At 57.4% G+C, this 20,852-nt stretch overlaps 2 protein-coding genes across 2 annotated transcripts in view; one reads left to right on the forward strand and one right to left on the reverse strand.

The window, feature by feature from the left end:
- The window catches only part of CSTPP1 (centriolar satellite-associated tubulin polyglutamylase complex regulator 1), a 208,551-nt gene extending 200,399 nt beyond the window's left edge, over positions 1-8,152 (forward strand). The window contains exons 5-9 of the mRNA XM_068989040.1: positions 1,976-2,061; positions 3,707-3,902; positions 5,190-5,299; positions 7,456-7,519; positions 7,774-8,152. Of these exons, the coding sequence (XP_068845141.1) occupies positions 1,976-2,061; positions 3,707-3,902; positions 5,190-5,299; positions 7,456-7,519; positions 7,774-7,948 (631 nt within the window). The 3' untranslated portion in view covers positions 7,949-8,152. The remainder of the gene's footprint in view (positions 1-1,975; positions 2,062-3,706; positions 3,903-5,189; positions 5,300-7,455; positions 7,520-7,773) is intronic.
- Positions 8,153-9,986: 1,834 nt separating this feature from the next.
- On the reverse strand, positions 9,987-20,404 carry ARFGAP2 (ARF GTPase activating protein 2). The gene is made up of 16 exons (XM_068988282.1): positions 20,294-20,404; positions 20,004-20,122; positions 19,420-19,492; positions 18,777-18,908; positions 18,612-18,689; positions 17,524-17,605; positions 17,160-17,216; positions 16,101-16,153; positions 15,533-15,669; positions 15,300-15,431; positions 13,340-13,468; positions 13,126-13,260; positions 12,142-12,268; positions 11,897-11,990; positions 11,688-11,806; positions 9,987-11,226 (listed from the first exon to the last, which is right to left on the reverse strand). The coding sequence occupies exons 1-16, from the start codon at positions 20,363-20,365 to the stop codon at positions 11,206-11,208; spliced, it is 1,560 nt and encodes a 519-aa protein (XP_068844383.1). The 5' UTR covers positions 20,366-20,404; the 3' UTR covers positions 9,987-11,205.
- Between the last annotated feature and the right edge of the window lie 448 nt (positions 20,405-20,852).

The raw sequence follows: 20,852 nt of genomic DNA on the forward strand, positions 1-20,852 counted from the left end.
ACTTCTCTGAGACTTAGTCTCTTCACCTGTAAAATGGAATAATCACAACACCTGTCTCATAGGATTGTTGTGGGATAAAATTTGTTATTGTTCAGTCGCTCAGTCATGTCCAACTCTTTATGACCCCATGGACTGTATCACACTAGACCTCCCTGTCCATCACCAACTCCTGGAATCCACCCATACCCATGTCCATTGAGTCGATTATGTCATCCAACCATCTCATCCTCTGTCGCCCCCTTCTCCTCCTGCCTTCAATCTTTCCCAGCATCAGGGTCTTTTCCAATGAGTCAGCTCTTTGCATCAGGTGGCCAAAGGACTGTAGCTTCAACATCAGTCCTTCCAATGAATATTCAGGGTTGATTTCCTTTAGAAATGACTGGTTTGATCTCCCTGCTGTTCTAGGGACTCTCAAAATTTAATTAACATAAGTTAAATACCCTGTAACTCAGGGCTTCGCTCGTAGCTCAGTTGGTAAACAATCTGCCTGCCATGCAGGAGACTCATTCTGATCCCTGGGTTGGGACGATCCCCTGGAGAAGGAAATGGCAGCCCACTCCAGTACTCTTGCCTGGAGAATCCCATGGACAGAGGAGCCCGTCAGGCTACTGTCCATGTGCTCATAAGAGTTGGATATGACTTAGTGACTAAACCACCACAGGTCCATCCAAATTCCTTGTATGGTGCCTGCCATGAAGTAAGGACTCAGTAAATACAGCCTAGTTCTATTGTTAATTGTTATTAGACCTGGAGACTAGATGTAGGAACCATCTCTGTCTTTGGGAGGACCTGAAGCCAGGCTTTGCACACTCCCAGGGGCGCTGTCCACATCAGAGTCTCTCCAGAGCCCCTTCCCCAGAGGCGAACAATGCCTGCAGTCTCTGGAGCTGATCCAGCTCCAGTCTGGGGACTCTGACCCAGTGAGGTGGAGAGAGAATTCGAAAAATCCATGAACGAGCAAGATAAGTTGGTTTCTTGGGGGTTGTTTGTTTGTTTAAGGAAAGATAGGGCCCAGTCAGAAACAGATTGGGGAGGGGGGTAGGAATTCCCTGACAGTCTGGTGGTTAGGAATTTGCACTTCCACTACAGGAGGGCACAGATTCGATCCCTGGTCGGGGAACTAAGATTCCCACATGTCTCATGGCTGGAAAAAAAAAAGAGAAAAGAAACAGATTGGGGGCCCAGCTGCTGGTCAGTAGATGAGTTTGGCACCCTGCCTGGCACAAGGATGGAGCCCGGCAAGTGCTCATTTCCGTCTCTTCCTGTCCTCTCTCCAGCCAGTCCCTGAGCGGAGTATCTCTGGTCCGCTCCCTCTAGTGGTCACGGGGTATTCTTCCTGCGAGAAGCCGGGAGGGGGCCACCCTGTGAGCGTGGACATCTTGGAGGAGCAGTGGCCGCCCAGCGTCACTGGACCCCCTCAAGGGCAGACCCCCGGCTGCACCCCCGGCCCTCTGTGCCGCCTGTGCCCCAGGATTGGAGGTGCCTGTGGCCCGTCTGGCCCTTGGTCACCTATTAAATCTCAGGGCCACTTGGCAAGACCCTTTAAAGCTCTTGGCTGTTCTTTTCGCCCTTTCTGATCAGCTGTAGTTATTCTGAACTAAATGGTCCTCGCTGCAGGATGGAAGGATTTTCTGCTGAAGGATATGAAAAGAAACCCTGGCCACATTGCAGCTGCACCCCCTCCTTGCTGACCCCCCCCCCCCCGCTAGCCCATGTTCCATCCCCTTGCTGGTGCCACAGGGACTGAACTGGGAGCCTGCCCCCCCACACCAGTGGTTTGGTGGCAGAGCCCAGTTAACGGAGAAGTGCAGTAACAGGGAAGAGCTTGTCTGGGGGAGCCGTCTCTCCTTGCTGTCCCAAGGGGGACTGGAGCCCCAGGCAGGGCTCACTGCAGCACCCTCCATCACACGCACACGCACACACGTGCACACACACGCACCCGCTCTCTCATATCCTCTCGCTCTCTGCCCCTCAGGATTGTGCTCATGGACGACGCCATGGACTGCTTGATGTCTTTCTCAGATTTCCTTTTTGCCTTCCAGGTCCAGTTTTACTACTCAGGTGAGAGTCTTCCGGGCCCCCGTGGCTCCTGTGGGGACCACAGTCCCCCACTCCCCATCCCACCCTGTGGCCCCTCCATCTGCGCGTCTGGCCCGCACCTCCTGCACCGCCTCCCTTCGTGGCGGGCTTCCCCGCAGGATGTGGTCACAAGACTCGGCCTGCAGGGCCTCCTCACGACACAGAAAGCCACGGTGCTTCCCGCCAGCAGGGGGACACACATCAGTTTAAGTGATGACCACGGTCACACCACCACCGACACGCTGCTGCGGGGCGCTCCCCGAGGCGGTTCCCGTTTAGCGAAGGCGTGCTGTGTGCCGGGCCCAGCGCTAGGCGCCTTCGTCCTCACCGCAGCCCTGAGGGGCAGGCGGCTTTTTAATGGAGAAGCCGACAAGGGGAGCTGCCAATGCGCCGGGCTGACCGGAGGGCCCGCCCCACCGCCCGCGCGCTCAGCCCCTCGGCCGTGTCAGCGGGGTCGGAGGTCTCTCCCTGCGCCCGACGCAGACATGTGAGCACACAGCTCCCCATCAGCGCACGCCAGTCCTCTCTCACACGCCCCTCTCACCCCCTGCTCCCCAGCAAGCTCCAGCTGCACCCCGAAATCCCAGGTGGAATAAAGATGGCTGGCTGGACACCAGCGCACACCGGCTCACACACGGCAGCGTCCGATGGAATGCTGGGCCCTGAAACTGCTGACTGTGTCCATCAGCAAACTTGTTTCAAACAGGCTCTTCCAGTTAACAGGGCTGGCTGTCCCTGGAGCCTGCCCGTGGCCTTCCGCCAGCGGCTGGCCCTGGCCTCACTCAGGCGCCGCATCGTGTCCCCTCGAGGGCAGCCCCAGGGCCCGGTCAGGCAGGGGCCGCAGTCTGGGGTCTCGCCTCCTGCTCACAGCAGCTCCAGGCATCCATGTCCCATTTCTCTGAAGCTCTTGGGCCCTGGAGAAGGAGCAGCCGCGTGTGGAGACCCTATTCCCCTCACCACGTGAACGGGCTCTCCTCACAGCGCCCCCCAGAAAGGGCAGCCATGGGGAGGTGGGCCGTAAGTCTCAGCTCACCCATGAGGGCTCGGCGACTAACACCTGAAAACTAGTTAAGTTGTTTAATAAATCAGCAGCTCATAAGCTTTCTCTCCTGCATGGGTAGCTCCAACCTGCTTCCCTTAGTCAGAGAGGCAGGTGGCCTCACAAGAGCGGTTTGCCAGCAGGAATGTGTTCCTGTTCACCTTTTTCAAAACTATTTATTGCATTTTCTATGCACCAGGCACCGTGCTGGGTGCTGAGGGTGGGGAAGGCGGACATGGCACGGTCCAGGCCTGGGGGCAAGATCTGCCATTCCAGCAAGGAGACAAAGCAAACCAGCCGCACAGAGACGCCCTCACTGGATAAGCACCCCAGAGGAGTCCGGGGTGCCTGAAAGTGTGTAACGGGGTCTCGCCTGGTCTAGGAAGAACTGCCAGAGGAGGGGACATTCGAGCTGAGACACGCGAGTGTCATCTCTCACAAGAGTGGGCCATGAGGGCCCCTGCTCCCTGGATGCTGTGTGTTGAGGACTCACTGGGAGCTGAGCCGACCCGCAGAGAAGGGGGCGCACGGTGAGGGGACCCAGGGTGTCCTCCCCACCTGACCTGCGCCCCTCCACCCTGTATGCAGAGTTCCTGGAGAGCGTGGCCGCCATCTATCAGGACCTCCTGTCGGGCAAGAACCCCAACACGGTGATTGTGCCCACGTCGTCCAGTGGGCAGCACCGCCAGCGGCCTTCCGTGGGCGAGGCAGGCACACTGGAGGGCGTGGAAGCCTCACTGTTCTACCAGTGCCTGGAGAACCTGTGTGACCGGCACAAGTACAGGTGAGAGCCCGCCCCAGCCCCCCGGGGCTGCAGGCGCGGGCGCCAGCTCGGACCCCCCAGCAGCCTCTCCTGACGGCTGGCCGGGGCTCCAAGGCCCTTGACGGTCATCGTATTGAATGTGAATCAGCACCATTTGCCCCCAGTCCAGGCTCATGATTGACAAGCTTCCCAGGTGGCTCATGGGGGCCAGATTGCTTCCATTTGGGCAAGATCAGCTGTTAATGGGAGAAGGCAATGGCACCCCACTCCAGCACTCTTGCCTGGAGAATACCATGGACAGAGGAGCCTGGTAGGCTGCAGTCCATGGGTCGCAAAGAGTCAGACATGACTGAGCGACTTCACTTTCACTTTTCACTTTCATGCATTGGAGAAGGAAATGGCAACCCACTCCAGTATTCTTGCCTAGAGAATCCCAGGGACAGGGGAGCCTGGTGGGCTGCCGTCTCTGGGGTCGCACAGAGTTGGGCATGACTGAAGTGACTTAGCAGCAGCAGCAGCAGCTGTTAATGGGAGAAGGCAATGGCACCCCACTCCAGCACTCTTGCCTGGAGAATCCCATGGACAGAGGAGCCTGGTGGGCTGCAGTCCATGGGGTCACTAAGAGTAAGACACAACTGAAGCGACCTAGCAGCAGCAGCAGCTGTTAATGACCAGCTTGGGCCCCTTCTTCTTGCCAGGTGATTGATTGGTCTTGACTTTTTAAAGAGAAGGGAAAAAATATCCACCGTGTGCAGAATTCATCCTCCAGAAAAAGAGGGTAGCTGTCCTGTGTAGCACGAAGTCCCCTTGGGGACAGAGAAGCCAGCTTGTCTCCTCCGAGAGGAGGCATCACCCAGCGCCTTCCCCATCCCCCACCCCTGCCAGTGAAGCACCGATCGGTGAACATACCAGCCTTTCTGTCCAGTCAAGGCCTTGCTCCGAGGGTTCTGCCAGGCTCCCCAGAGCCTTAGGGTTCCCAGGGCAGGCAGGTCCCTTGGTTTTTGCCCTCCTAAGGGCTTCCCAGGTGGTACTAGTGGTAAAAAATCTGCCTGCCAAGGCAGGAGACTCAAGAGACGCAGGTTTGATCCCCAGGTTGGGAAGATCCCCTGGAGGAGGAAATTGCAACCCACTCCAGTATTCCTGCCTGGAGAATCCCATGGACAGAGGAGCCTGGCAGGCTACAGTCCACGGGGTCCCAAAGAGTCGGACCTGACTTAGTGGCAGAAAACACCCTCCTAAGCCTGAAGGTCTGGGTGAGAAGATGGCGTCAGACTTAACTAGTGTTTGAATCTGTGTTCTCTCCTCTAGCTGCCCACCCCCGGCGCTGGTCAAAGAGGTCCTCAGCAACGTTCAGAGACTGACCTTCTACGGCTTCCTTGTGGCCCTCTCAAAGCATCACGGGATCAACCAAGCCCTAGGTAAGCCAGAGCCAGCCACCTCAGCCCTGGCAGCGGAAAGCCACGTAGGAGCCGGAGTGTTGGTGGACAGAGTCCCCACAGGGGACACAGATTTGCCAGGTGTGCCTTGATTCCTCAGGGCCGGACTCAAGAGCTTCCCCTGCTCCCGTGCTGATGGATGGCCTCCCCTACCCGGGTCCTGCCCCAACATGAAGCAGCCTCAGCCTCCCCAGGGCAGAGGCATGCTCAGCACCCCCCACCCCATAGGATCCCCGACTCTGCTGTGGGCACTGGCCTGCAGGCTGGGCAGACACAGGCTATTTATTCAGTGGCTCCGGAGCTTATATTTCAGAGACCTGAACCCCATTTGTAAGCAGGGCAAAGGTGTCTTAGGAGACCTTTTTTTCCCATCTGGGAAAAAAAAAATTACTAGTCTGAAAGGGAGTGGGGAAAAAAAGGGCGGTGGTGGATGGAGGCTGGCTCCGGCTGTTCTTCCTGTCCATCGTTTCATCCTCACTGGTCCGCCTTCCCCTCCCACCTTCCTCCGCCCCCTCCCGCACCTGCTGCCCTCCCGGGGAGGGGCCACCAGGCTGACATCACCACCCCCAGAGCTTGAGAGGGTTCTTCTTCCTATTTTTCAAACAAGAGCGCATCCGCCTGCTCCTTTTTTAAAACTGTTTGTTTTTTTGGCTGTACTGGGTCTTTGTCGCTGCGTGCAATCTTTCTCTAGTTGTGGAAGCCGGGGCTCCTCTCTAGTTTTGGTGCACGGGCTTCTCTTTGCGGTGGCTTCTCCTGTTGCGACATGCCAGCTCTAGGGGAAGTGGCCTTCAGTAGTTGTGGAGCGTGGACCTTAGTTACCCGGCCAGCGATGGAGCTCACATCCCCTGCAGCGCTGGGCCAGTGGGAGACAGAAAGAAGCATAGGGTCCGTCCTCACCTGCGTCTCCTGTGTATGGAAAAGCGACCTGAGCTACCCCAGGTGCAGCCAGCTGTGGAGGGGGGGCTGTGCTGTTCCTAGTCCTCAAAGCGGGATACACGCATACAGGCACACGAGGGCTCCATCACACAGTGTGATCACCACTAACACCAAAGGGGCCAAGAAGCATCATCTGAAAAGGTCAGGAACTGCAGAGCCAGATGGACAATTTTAAGATTGAGGCTTCCCGGGGACCACCACTGTTCACTAGCTTCTGACCAGGAGTGCGGCTCTTTTAAGTTTGCTGATAAGAATCTTTCTATCTGCAGACTCCAGCTCTACCTTCCCTCCCACTGTTAACAGCCCCAGGGGCAGCCTGGACCCCTCCTCTCGCCGTTCCCAACATCCGAGAATGACTGCCCTTGGTTTGTAGCCGAGGAAACCTGCTGAGTGATCTATCAGGGAAGGGACAGCGCCCCTCCTGGCGGCTCGCGGCCAAGCGAGGAGAGCTGGGTCTCATCCTGACCCCGCCTTCCCTTCTCGCCCTGGGACCCTCCTGGGAGGAGCTGAGACAGCATTTTTGACCATTCTGTCCCCAAAGTGGGATCCCCCTGATCTGGAAGCACAAAACTAGGTAATTTCTGGCCTTTGGGGCCTTGGCCGTGCCCTGTGTCTCTGGCTTCTTTCTTTTCAGCTCAGGACCTGGAGCCTCAGGAAAGGACTAAACCCTCAGCACCAGCTCGTGCATGAGTGCTAAGTCCCTTCAGCCATGTCTGACTCTTTGCGGCCCCATGGACTGTAGCTCGCCAGGCTCCTCAGTTCAAGGGATTCCCCAGGCAAGAACACTGGAGTGGGTTACCATTTCCCTCTCCAGGGGATCTTGCTGACCGAGATCGAACCCTTGCCTGTCTCGTCTCCTGCACTGGCAGGCGGGCTCTTTACCACTAGCACCACCTCACAACACACCATCTAGTCTTGGAAGACCATTCTGTTTGTGCAGTGACCTTGAGTTTTGGGGCTGTCTCGTAGTTATGATCAGGGAGGGGAGGCAGGGGGGTTCACTAGATTTCTCCAGCAGCACCTAGGGCTTACTGCCCCCAGAGCAGATCTCTTAAACCTCTGTTCCCTAAATCTTTTAGATCAGCTCTCCCAGGGTCGACATTGTAGGCAGACGTGATGATGAGGGGCACAGAGGCAGCTACTGGCTGAAGCCCGGGTGGAGGACCCTCGGGTTAAGTTCTGTGCCCCCAATTATTCCCTAGGAGCCTTGCCCGACAGAGGGGACCTGATGCACGACCCAGCCATGGATGAGGAACTGGAGCGGCTGTAAGTGTTACGTGGGAAGATGCTGCCCCCTTGTGGGCACCAGACCCCAGTCGATCGATCAGAGCCAGACACAGGCCACTGATCACTTGTCCATCGGTCAGGGAAGGCTTGGGGGGCCGATGGAGGCCTGAGACAGCCTCTCTTTGAACCCTTTGGGGAGGCAGCCCATGGTCTCACACACGCAAGAGTGGGTGAAGGGGTCCTGGTCTCTGGACAAGAGGCACCTCGCTCCCTCTGGGCATCTCCTTCTTCAGGCTGGCGCAGATACCAGGCCTGGTCACCTCAGTCACTGCCGGTCCAGAGGCCAGCTGCCTGCCTCCCAGGACCCCTCCCCGGGTTGGCTCCCCCTGGAGACCCCTCCATCACGCCCGAAAAGTGGATGCAGAAAGCGATGGCTCCACTGAAGAGACAGATGAGTCCGAGACTTGAGGAGCCTGAAGGGTCCTGTCTACAGCACAGAACCCAGCCCTGGGTCCAGTTCCCAGCACCCCACCCGCTCACCTCCCCACCCGCCTCCAAGCCCTGGGACGCCAGGCCTCTCTCCTCCCACTCCCTGTGCCGAGCTGCCCTCCACTGGTGAGGCCAAGTGACAGCCCCAGCCCAGAGACCCACCAGAGAGGTGCTGATAGGCCAAGCTACGCAGTGACCCTAGAAAGTTAACAGCCGACTTTCTCCCGTCAGCCTGCCTTTCACCAGGCCCCAAGCTGACGGCGGATTGAGCTGAGGCCACAGGAAGGGTGGCTTGGTTTTACCCTTTTGCTGGCCATCCCCATCTCCTCACAGCAATTCCAGGAACCATGCAGTGCCTTGCGTGGTCAAGGGTGACACCCAGCCAGTGATGCAGGTATTAGGATATAGCCATGGTAGCTTTCTGCTGGAGGACTAGCCACTAGCCGTAAGATGAAGGGTGGGCAAAAAGAAATTTCACTTTCAGAAACCGCTTCAAGTCTCCTCTGTGTCTAATAGTTAAACATGTGAAATGAATAAAGTCCCTTGTGTCTGCTAAGTGGTGAGTCTAAAGCCATGAGACAGGGGTGAAGGGAAGGGGCGAGTTTGAGATTTTGGTGCCAAGTTCCAGTTTTTTCTGGCAGGACTGGGAAGTTGGGGGACAGAGGACTACTCGACCTGGAGACCTGTCTCAGATCATGAGCAAAGAGGGACTCACCAGCTGCACATGAGCTCTGCCTTTCATGGGAAAGGTGGCCACAGCTGGACAGAGCTTTCAGGAACAAGCTCAGATGGTTCAAGGCCAGGTGCCCATAACTTGAGAGACAGGCCACAAGAGGATGCCATCACAGATTCATTGAACATTTTCTAAGCACCTGCTCAGGGTTATGCCAGTAGGGGTGCAGCTGTGAACAAGACAGGCGGAGGAGTACCAGCTTCCAGCCAAAGCTGGACAGTAAGACACGTGGTCTGCAACTTCCAGAAAGTAAAACCACCCCAGGACCCAAGCAGAGCAGGCTTCCTCCTCTGCAACTGCCAGACACCCACATTTTCCTTGCCTCATCCCTGCCCAGACCAGCACCCCCTGGAGTTACAGGACCAGCCACTCCCACAGCTCTGCCGGGCCAGGCTGGGGTGGGGCCCAGCAGTTCCAGGCTGCGTGGCGACCGCTCAGGCATCTGCAGCCTCCAGCTCTCCAGCTGACTGGGAGCCACTCAAAGCCCCTGGCTGCCTCAATCACCCCGGGGGCTCAAGCCCCACGACCACACCCCTCCAGCCTGGAGGCGGGCAGAGAAATCTCTTCACGAGCACCTCCCGAGGACTTGTGATGACTCCGCACTTGGGACATCGCTGGCTTAGAGGCCCGTGGCTGCCTCCACCCATCCATTCTCATCACCCACCTCCCAGACCAGCGGCTTACAACCATCCGCAGACGGTGGCGCAGAGCTGTTCCAGGAGCCCGTCCGGGGGAGCTGCCAGGCCACAGGTCTACAAGCACACGTGCGCGTGCACACATGCACGCACCTGCCTAGGGCTCCATTCAGGTCTTTTTTCCTAACTCCCCTGAGACAGACAGACAGAGAGAGAGAGAGAGACACACACACACTCTCGCTCTCTCCCCCACCCACCCGAGACACCCGCCCCCAGCCAAGCCTAGTGCTGGGCCAGCGGCAGGGCTGCAAAGGCCTACCGCCCGTGCACAGCTCTCGGGGTGCTGCAAAGGGCCAACTAACGCCAGCTCTTTCCCCCGCGTGCAACAGGGTGCTGAGGTGGAGGCCGCACCGGAGCTCGTGGCAGCACAGGGCCAAGGAGCCAGGGGCCTTTGGCTGTCAGCGGAGAGACAAGCTGGAGGCCCTGCAGACAGTGCCCCCTGCTTCGGCACCAACGCCCTGCCTGTATCAATGGGAGCCCAGAGAGTGAGGCCAGGGGCCTGCACGGGGCAGGGAGGCAGGATCCCAAGAGGACACTCCTCCACTCAGACCAGCAGAGGCCCAGGGCCCCTTCGGGGCTTTATTCGACACCACTTTGTTTCAATACAGTCCAGAAAGAAAGTCACGTCCCTTTGGGGAGGGGTGCTGGGAACAGCAGTCTGTGGCGCTCGGGAGCCCAGCCCCCATCACGGTTGGGGGACCCGGCTGCCGGCGGCAGGGGCAGGTGGCACCAAGGATGGCACAGTGTGTGGCCTGGGGCCGAGACCTGCCGCCCCGCAGGTGCCGCGAGCTCTCCGTGGGGGGTGCTGCCCAGGGTCCCAAGGCCAAGATGGTGCAGAGAAGGAAAGCCGAGCTCAGGCGCCTGCTTCAGTCCCATGTGTCCTCTGCCAGCACTACGCTCATGGCATCCCGAGCAGAGCCCCGGGCAGAGCAAACCCACCACAGCCACCAAGCAGGGGAAGAAGGGACAGAATCTCCGAGGGACTGCGGTCCACCATGGATGGCATGGGAGGACTCCCACACACCCAGGAGGAGGAGGAGTCCTCCGAGCAACCGCCGTAGAAAGGGTCGGCGAGACAGGAGATCACTCAGGTCTCTAGTCTGATCCCAAATGGAAGCTTTAGGTACCAGGTCAAGCTTCTAGCCCTTCGCAAGTCCCAGAGGGAGGTCCTTCCCCTCCCCTGCTCTCTCCTGGTGCCGAAGAGAGCACAGGAGCAGCAGCCCGTCCACAGCCTCCCGCCCTGTGGGCTGAGCTGCAGCAGAGCTCTCTCCAGCCTCCCTGCAGCTTCCAGGGCGGGAGCCAACCCCCGGGACCACCTGGAAGGACCCTAAAGCCGGCAAAACAGCCTTACACTTTTTACTCTCCCTCCTCAGGGAAGGCCTGGACCCAGAATGAGCCATCCTGAGGGAACGCCCTCCCCTCACTCCCAGGGTGGCAAGCCAAGTGAGCGGCAGTGTGGGGGTCAGGACCAGAAGCACAGAGCACACAGGGTGGGGTGTGCGGGGAGGGGAACAAAGGGCCCGATCTCCAGGCAGAGGTCAGTGTGTGTGGGGAGGGGAACGAAGGGCCCGATCTCCAGGCAGAGGTCGGGGTGTGCAGGGAGGGGAACGAAGGGCCCGATCTCCAGGCAGAGGTCAGGGGCCGGCTCTGCCCCTCCCTCGCCCAAGCTCCTCACAGGCCACCCCACTCACGCCACAGGCATAAAGTAACAATGCCTCCCCAGCTTCCACAAGGCAAGCATCCCGGGCCGAGGAATCATGAGGTTTCTGCTACTGCCACCACCCAAAGTCTGAGACATGGAGCCTGGGTCAGTAGGAACCATAGCGATCCTGGGGATAATGGAAAGAAAAAACCCAAGTCAGAGTCTCTGACCTGCAGCAGCTTCCCAGCAAGCCTCCCAAGGGGCTGGGGGGCTGGGGGGAGGGGTGAGTGAGGGAATCAAGCACCCATCTCACCCGCACAGAGACGGTCTCCTATTCACTGTGACCCAGGAAAGAGGGTGTGCTCAGACCCCTAGGGGCACACCCTGCCTGGCCTCACAGAAGCTGGAGAGGGGGGAGAGACAGCACTGAGGACCAGTGTCTGGAGATCAGTGTGGACACGACACCGTCTCAGGGAGAGGCCCGGCCCCGGACCCAGCTCAGGAAGGACGCTGTCCTCCAGGAAGAGAGGAGGCGCCCTCTCGGGCTGAGGTCCACCCTGCGGCTGAGTCTGGGCGTGGTGGGGAAGGCCGCCTTCTCAGCACTACCCTCCGGTCTCCTCCCACCCCAGGTCACGCGGTCAGACTCACCTGCAAAGAGTTCATCACGCCATTGGCCAGCACGGCCATCTTCCCAGCCACAGACTTGACACCCTGCTTAAACTGGGCGATGTCAGCCGTGGGCAGCACACTCCCCAGGGACACGCTGCCTGTAAGAGAAGGGAGGGGGTGACCCAGCGCCCAGGGCCCTCCCACTCGCTGGCAGGCCCTCTAGGGGCCTACCCCGGCCCCGGGCCCACCTGCTCCGTGTGCTCCATCCACGTCCCCAAAGAGGTCTGACGAGCTGATGGCACTGCTGCCCGAGAGCTGCTGGAGCCGGGACCTGGCTTCATACTGTGGCGGGGAAAAGGTGAGGTCTGCGGCTCTCTGCACCGCTGACCCTAGGATTCACACGGGCCGAGCCACCCGAGTGCCAAAGCCCAAAGAACAGGGTAGACAGTCCGCTTCTGCCTGCTGCCTCCAGGCTCAGGGTGGACCACCTCACCTCAGTATCCACCTCCCGCCCGAAGAACATGTCGGAGGAGATGGCTTTGGCTCCTGCAAATTTCTGACGTGCTTCGCTGGACTCCAGGCCCGAGCTCCGGCTCTCCACTTCCCTCCGGTTGGTGACTCTGAGGGGTGGGTACGGGACAACGACCCTGACTTTCCCACTGCCTCCGGAGACGTGTCCCTGGAGCACTGCCACCCTATGAGCACCCGAGGCCCCCAGGGGCGCTCCCCACAGTCCCGCCTGACTGCAGCCCTAGACCGGGCCCTCTCTCCTCCACACTGAGGCCACAACACAGAACCTCTGTTCCCTTCGCTAGGCAGCATGGCAATAGGGGTTGGAGGGGCCAAGGCTTCTGCCCCAAACCACGAGGATGATCCAATTCTCAGGCTGCCTGGATTTATACCTCCTCTCTTGGTGTAATTATTAGTACCACTCTTTTCCTCTCAAAACCACCTCAGTCTGCTGAAAGGTGTAAGGTCACTGCCGCCTAACCCTGGCACACAGACACTGAGCTCGGCATTTTGCCAGTTTCATTTAATCCCAAGACGGCCCTGTGAAGTTATTAGTTATGTCCCCATTTTACTAGTGGGTTATTTGCAGATATTTATCAGTTAAGCATTACCCAGGTCGACATAGAATACGCTTTTAAAAAATTTCTAGATGAGACACATAATCGTCGGGAACCGAAGCATAAAATCAGGCGCCCCTGGCAGAAATGGACCCCAAGCACAGCAGGCTAGTTAGGCCTTCTGAGACACGAGCACAGCTCAAACCCAGGCCTGCTTCCTGCACTCTGCAGTCTGGTAGCCACTAGCGGCTATCCAAATTTATTTAAATGAAGTTAAAAACTCGGTTCCTCCATTAACACTGGACACTCCTGAAGGGCTTGCGAGCCGCGTGCGCCGTGGCCAGCACACCGACAGGGCAGCTGCAGAGCGCTGCCACCAGCAAGGGGTGTCCTAGGGGACGGGCCTCCACCTTTCTGAAACGGGCCGGATGCTGGAGACGGTCACTTCTGGCTCCTTCTCCTCCATCCTGTCCATACCCCAAGCAGCATCTGTATCCCAGCGGGAACTGAAACTCTCCCCCAAGGAGAAGGGGTTGTCCTTGTACCTAGGGAGACAGTAGAGTGGCTCAGAGAAGCTGAGTGGCGAGCACAGCAGCCAAGCCTGCACCCCAACAACAGCCTTACTTTGGAGGCCCAGAGGCAAAGGTGCCAACGTCGTCAAATAAGTCCAGCTGCGAGCGAGAGGACTTGGCACTCACTGGGGTTTCCTGCTCGATCACCTGCATCTCGGACAGCACCGAGTGGGAGACGGAGCTGCAGAGACAAGCCGGGCCGGGGCGGGAGAGCAGAGGTGGGCATCTGTGTTGCCGCACAAAAGGCGCCCAGCTGCGGGCAGAAACCCGCTTCTCCGCGAGCACCACCCAGAACCTTCCTCCCCTCCCTGCGCCCAGCGCTGGGCAAGGCCCCGCAGGGAGTGCTAGACCCTCTGCTGAACTGGAGCGCACCTCCCGTCAGCGTATCAGCTCGTCTTCCCAAAGGAGGGCTTCCCTGGCCAATGACCGTTTGCCTAATCTCAGTGATACTATGCATCGAGCAATAGCGCTTGCTGTCCTCAGCTTACTATACCATGAGCCACATCCTTCACCATGACGGACACAGACAAACGAAAGGAAAAGATGGAAAATGCCCCAGAACCAGGGGAATGAGTCTGATGGCATCACAGGGTGAGTTCCTAATTAACCCATCCTTTTCTTATGTGTGTTTTTAGAGAACAAAGCATTTCAAAGTAGAGCGTCTGGCCTTACGCACTAAGACCTGAATCTGCTATGTGGTTTCCTAAGGGGAAGAGGCAGCGGATTTGGCAGGCAGCACTGACTCGTGACACCTCTCTTCCCTGCTGTGTGACAACTCCACAGAGGCAGTTTAAGGATTAGTTTCATTTAAATAAATTCATTAAGATCTACAGCTTTTGGCTGGCAGAACTCCACAGAGTGCCTATTTTGCTACAGAGTTTTAAACAGGGTAGACTAGGTTTAAATAAGATAAGATTCTAGTGCATACAAAAAATTTAAAAAATTAAGTATACTCTTTAACCCAGTAATTCCTGAGACTAAAACAGGGACAAGGAAGAGATGCAATCTGGAGTAAAATTGTGTCTCCCTGATCAGCTGTGGGTCACACTATCAGGACACAGACTGAGGGAGTGACTGGGACCTGCCTCGCCGCAGCCTGAGATGGAGCAGAGACCCAGCTTTCTCTCTTACCTGAGGAGCATAGTATAATGGCCACAAATGCTAAGTATGAAAGAGTTCTAGGTTCAAAATCTAGTTGGACCAATTACTAGTATTCTGGGCTTCAGGCAAGTTGCTTAACTGCTCTGAGGCTCAATTTTCTCATTTGTAAAAAGGGATAAGAATACCTCCTGCATAGGACTGTTGTGTTTAAGTAAATAATGCCACTGGTGAAGCTCACACCCTGTGGAAAGGAGCAGCTGCCACTTAGCACAAGCTCACTGGAGCCAGGGTTTCTCTCTCTGGCACTGCCAGATACACCAATTTTTAAGACAGATTAAAAAAAAAACCTAGTATTACTGAAATCTCCAAACACTAACTCTCAGTGTAAAGCAAACAAAACACCTAAGAGAACTGGTGAGCAGCTCTTGTTTTTGTTTAAGAAAACCATAGCAGCCTAAATCCAGTGGTCCTGAAACAGGAAGGGCACCACCCAACCAGGGGCATCTGACAGCCTGGGAGTATTTCCAGGTGTTACCGGAGCTGTCAGCACTAACGGCCTTTAGAGGACATGGGTCAGAATACTGAAAGCCCTGTGATTCCTGGGAAGACCCTGAGAAATAAAGAACTGTCCTGCCATCCTAAGAGCCGTTAGCGCCCTCGTCAAGAAACACGACCCTGGTCTCTCGGATGTTCCGAAGAGCACCTGATCCTGCGTTTTGACTCGTTCAACAAATACTTGGCGAGCACAAACCTACTGCACGCCAAGCACTATACTAGGCGCTTGAAGACAGTAAGCACGGCCATCTATTCAGCCTCAGAGGAAGACTGAGCTGAGAATACTAGGAAGAACCTCCAGGGGTTCCCAGGAGAACAATGGCATTTCCCTTCCACACCCCAAGGTTGAGCCTCACCTTCGGGACACCAGTCCCATGCCCAACCTCTCGGCCTGCTCTCTCTTCTTCCCTTCCAGGTTCTGTAGCTTCTTCTCCTCCTTCTTACGGTCAATCTGGAGCTCCTGGTAGGCCAGACGCATGGAGGCAACCCTTCAAGGGAACAAACGTGCCAGAGTTCAGCACACAGCCTGACCTGTCCTGCCTACCCACCCAACCCCATGTAAGCCGGGGCCTCTCTGGCAGACACGCACATGGACTCCTCGGCCTGCTTCTTGGCATCAGCCACCTGCTGCTCACGGAGCTTCTCTGCCACCTGGGCCTGCCGCTCAATCTCGCTGAAACTCTGGCTGCTCACCTTCTGGGCCCCTAGGCCCTTCTTGGCACCCAGCTGGGAGGAGAATCACGTGATGAGAGCTTTGCCAACCACAATGTCCTATGTCCCCTCCTCCCCTCCCTGGAATGAGGGGACACCCCCAAGGAAAGGGCTCCTTCTTAAAGTGTTTAAAAAAAAAGTAGGAGCCCATCCGCATGGTGGAGAGGCAGAAGAGTGGCTCTGCCTGGAGGCAGGCACGAGGCGGCCCACACAACCCAGCGGAGGCCTAACGCTGCCAGGCCTGGGACGAGCCAAGCAAGCACTGAGGCACACAGTATCGCTGACTCCTCCCAGGAGCCCCTAAAGACAGGCCTCTTGACAGCCCTTTCACAGCTGAGGTGCAGAGAAGCTATGCACCTTTACCAAACTCATACAGTCATCTACCAAAACGGTCGGGTCTGACCCCAGCCCCTAACCACCCTGCCATACTGCCTCTCCCCACCTACCCCCTTCTTCACTGTTGCTGGCTTCTTCTTGCCAATGAGGGAGGTTTTCGGTTCTGTGTGAGAAAGAGGGTGGGGCATGAGCAGAGACAAAGGGACTTCAGAGGTGGCAGCTCGGTCCACACCATGCAGCTTCGTGGCGAGAGCTTCTATGAAGAACAGCTTCAGGCAGAGAAACGCAGAGCTGCGACCACCAGCTCCAACCAACAGTGTCAGGACGTCCAAGCCAAGACGGACACGGTTAGGGGCGGTTACTGACTCCCAGCACATGGACGTAAGAACCCAGACCTGAAGCACCAGAGACAAAGGCCCTGACCAAGCATAAAGACTGCCAGGCCGGGGCAGCGCCACACACAGCCTCCGGCACGCAAGGGGCTCCAGAAGCAGCGGGCGGTTACCTCTGGCAGGAAGAACCCCTTTAGGTGACAGATACAGGGACTCTGGAGAGAAACAGATTCGTGGCTAACAGCGGGCCCTACCCCAGAGCCTCCATACAGCTCCCAAGCCCAGAGGCCTCTACAGAGCCTCACTCCAGACCAGGCCACACCAGCCTTCTCACAGGTCACTCTGCTGGTTTCTGGTCCCAACCCCCGAAGGTCAACAAAACAAACCAGGGCAGCAAATGGATAATTCACCCTGAATTAAATCTGAAGGACATCAAGAAGAATAGAAAAGAGTTGAAAGGCCAGGAACTGGCTGAGAAAGGACAACGTCACCTCTAGCCATTAACAGCTCAGAGCTGTCCGCCTGTATCATGAAATGGACCAGACAGGCCGATCCTGCGTCAGCCCCCAGGGCTAGGTGTCCAGCCTCATACCGGCCAGACCCAGGCCCACACTCTGAGGCAGACCCCAGGCCTGGGACACCAGCCGCCAAAGGCCTGCTCTGAAGTCCCTTCAGTCAACATTGCGGCCACAGCTTCAATCTCAGGCCCCACTCGAGAGAGACAAGAAGTTCAGTCTCCTGGGACCTCAGTCCACACAGGCAGCAGCAGATCTGAAAAGAATCCCCACGGCCCACCCTCTCCCAAGGCACCCCCCTCCTGCCAGCTGGTATACTGACCCAGAGAGGCTTTGGGTGAGGTGCCAAGCAGGTCTATGTTGGGGCCATGCTCCGGCTCTGTGGATGCAATGGTGGGAATTAGGTGTGACACTCAAAACTTCCAATGAGCTGCCCTTAAAAAGTGACGAGGTAAGAGCAGAAGCTCAGCTTTCTTCAGCTGCTTTCCTCAGCTTTCTGAGGCCACCAGATAGAGAAGGCATTCCTACCACTTTCCCCCTCTAGGGGTCTTAAGTGACTTGCAGGCCACCCAGAGATACAGGAGACTCCTGGCTTCCATTCCTCTGGTCAGGTAGGTGTCCCACTCCTCTGACCCAAGCCCTCTGCCAAGACCAGGGTACACGGCTGGAACATGGGCTGAACTCACGTGCCAGGCCACTGTTCTCTGCAGATGGGGCTGGCTGCTGGGTCTCTGACTGGTCGGTGGCTGGTGCATTCCAGGCAGGGGGCTGAAAAAGCCAGATGACAGAAGCCTCAATGAGCCGTTCCTGCTGGCAAAGAGAGTCAAGTACCTTGGGAGTACAAGGCCCTACTTCAAGCCCATGAGGAAAGGAGACTGGAGATTAGCGAGTAAAATTTCTGTTGCTATTCACTATGGAGGGCTTCCCCAGTGGCTCAGACATTAAAGAGCCTGCCTGCAACGTGGGAGACCTGGGAGTGATCCCTGGGTTGGGAAGATCCCCAGAGGAGGGCATGGCAACCCATGCCAGTCTGCTTGCCTGGAGAATCCCCATGGAGAGAGAAGCCTGGCGGGGGCTACAGTCCATGGGGTCACAAAGAGTTGGACATGACTGAGCAACTAAGCACAGTGGAAGAAAGCAAGACGAACCTACAGCTGTCACCACCTCTTCGATACTTAACTTACACCCAGAACCCATTCCCCTAATTGAATAACAACCAACAAGGGCACTCACCAGGTGCCAGGTACAAGTCTAAGGGCTTTTCACATATAAGTACGTTTAATTATCACAACAAACCTATGAGGTAAATAGTTCTCCATCTTAAAGACTGAGGTTTTAACATGTTAGGTATCTTACCCCACACTAGAAAGGCTAAGCAGAGGAGCAGGGACCCAGACAGAGTCTGACTTGAGCACCCAGCACCAGCAGAGGGAAACCTCTGAGGGTGGGTTGCTTGGGAGGGAATCCTTTCTCATAGGAGAAGAATCCAGGAAAAATTATTTGGGTTCCTGACATCTCTTGAGCCTTTAAGAATCTTCTCATTCTCCCTAACACCCCAGTTTATAGGGTTCTGTTCCTAAGGAGGGCCACACTGCACCCCTGTTCATGGAAGGAGGAAAAAGCCGGCTTTACCCAGCAGTGGGCCCCACACATTCCCCGTAGGGGATATCACACCAAGATGAACAGGATCCATGCCTGTGACTGTGGGCCTTGGCCTCAGTCAGTAAACCACCTGTCAGGAACAACTGTGGGAAACATTCCTGTGGGCACTCACTTGAGTGTGTTCCAAGAAGAAATCGGACTCCTCCTCTGGGGAGTGACTGGCAGCAGTACTCACACTGTCTGTCCAAAGCTAGAAAAGAGACGACACCACTGAAACACAGGGCTCTGAATATACCCACTCCCCCCACGACCCCAGCCCCAGGGAACAGGCACTCACATCAGTGCCATGCCGAGCCAGGGCCGCGCTCCCCAGCTGCCGGATCTTCTCTCGGTACATCTGGGCAGCTCGACTGTTATACTTGGTGTTGGCATCACTGGCTGTGCATCCATGTTGGCGGAAGAAGGCTGTCTGGTGAGCAGAGAAGCGAGAACATGCTACAGATTTTTCCAGAGCAAAAGAGCCGACCCCCCCCCCCCCGCATAAACACACACAACAGCCCTGTTATTACTTGGAGAGGATGATACACACTACTGACACCAGTAGCTTTTCACAAAGTTCCTCAGAAACTCCTGCAAAATAACACAGCCACGCATCTCTAGGATGAATGTCTGAAGTCTAACCCTCATTTGACTCTGCCTGAGAACAGCATGATACACCCACTCTGCCCAGGCCAAGACCTGGTCGACCGTGGAGGCCCCAACACCACTGGCCTCTCCCCAAGAATGTCTGTCCCGGTTAGTTTGAATCCAAAGCCCCTTTGAGAAGAACAGTGACTAACGTCCAAGTTTAGAGAACAGTGTACAGAGATGCCATAGACCAGAGAATCCTCTGAACAGAGAAACTGAGAGGGGCTCCAAGAAGTCACTGAGAAGTCAGTATCCGGACAGAAGAATGGGGGCAGGATAAGGAGGAGCTTTACCGCATTGGCATTCCCGCCGACCTGCATACACCTCAGCTGGAACCAGCTCCAGTTGGAATCCAACTCTGTGGACCTGTGTGCAAGGGCTGTGTGTCACCTACCAGCAGGTTCCAGGAGACGCTTCCCTGAGCGACCCACACCTGTCATTTGGCCCCGGGTTGCAGTAGGCACCCCAAAACATTCACCAGCCACCACCCCATTTCCTCCACTCTACCCTGTCCGGGAGAGCTCTGCTCTACCCTCATTTAGTCAAAAGGGTACCAATTATTTTCCAGTTGCGAAAGGAAATGGAAGCTTGGACTCGGCCTTCCTCTTAAGGACAGAGTCTCGCTCCAGCATATCACCAACTAGATCAACGCAGGTAACTCTCCCCCTGAAGCTAACATTTCGAGGGTCGAGCGTGACTACCAGGAAAGAGTTCTGACCCAGACGCGGAGACGAACCGGCAGTGTAACAGGAGGCCCACACCGGCGGTTCCCTCGCGTGAGAGTCTAGCGAACACCAAATTCAGCTCGGTCCAAGTCCAGGCAGCCCACTCTCCCCTGCCGAGCACTCAGTCCCTGACGGCCGCGAGGAGACCCCACCTGATGAAGCTGAGATGGACGCCCAGGGAGCGATGCACCCCGGAGCAGTCAATGCACAGAAAAACACCGTACGTGATGCTGGCCCAACTCGGATTCTTGGCGCCACAGTCGAAGCAGGCCTGGGCAGAGAAGGAGATGAGCGAACGGTCAGGGGCCTCGAGTCGAGGCCGGGCGCTGACAACCCAGGAAGAGAAGCCCGCGCCGGCCCCTCCCCGCCCCTCAGACGCCAGGGGAGCCGGGAGAGACCCTCTCGGCCCGCCGCTGACCCCGCACGCCTCCCTCTCCCGCACCTTGTTGGTCGGAATTGCGCGAAGCCTCTTAAAAAGCGTCTGGATCTCGGTCTTGCTCGGCTCGGCCGCCATTTTCTCTCCTTCCCAGAACAGCAGCGCGACCGACGGGTCCCGCCACGGGCCAATCCGCGGCCGCCAAGGCGGGTCAGTGGGCGGGCCTGAGCGGAGGCCGGCCCGCCGAGGGGCGGGGCGACCCGGCCCACGCGGACCAACGGGCGAGCGGCCGGCGGAGCGGGCGCCGTGACGTCAGGGCCCCGAGCTCCACGCGCGCGCGCCCGAGTCCTCGCCGCACCGCGCCGGGGCCAATCCACGGGCGGGGCGGGGCGACTGCTCGCCCACAGGCCCAAACCGCGCCGCCCGCGCGCGCCCCCTCCCCCGGGGGGGCGGAGCCACCTCCCAGAAGCGTGAGGGCTGCGAGGCTCGGCCCTCGGCCTCGGTTCGGGCCAGTTCCCAGTGTGTAATGATTAACAGTCCCTACCAAACACTCGCGGTGCCGCCGGCCTGAATGGGAAGATCAACTGGCCGGGCCCCCGCTCCGCTCAGGGCTCAGCTCCTAACC

This window comes from Capricornis sumatraensis, chromosome 16 (genome assembly GCF_032405125.1).
Source record: "Capricornis sumatraensis isolate serow.1 chromosome 16, serow.2, whole genome shotgun sequence".
NCBI classification, from domain to species: domain Eukaryota; kingdom Metazoa; phylum Chordata; class Mammalia; order Artiodactyla; family Bovidae; genus Capricornis; species Capricornis sumatraensis.

Excerpts from the sequence above, each read along its gene's own strand:
- ARFGAP2 (XM_068988282.1), bottom strand. The coding sequence starts at position 20,365 with ATGGCGGCCGAGCCGAGCAAGACCGAGATCCAGACGCTTTTTAAGAGG. Across the intron at positions 17,606-18,611 it reads TCTTCTTGGAACACACTCAA|CCCCCTGCCTGGAATGCACC; the intron begins GTGAGTGCCCAC and ends TGGCTTTTTCAG. Across the intron at positions 13,261-13,339 it reads TTTGCCTCTGGGCCTCCAAA|GTACAAGGACAACCCCTTCT; the intron begins GTAAGGCTGTTG and ends CTGTCTCCCTAG.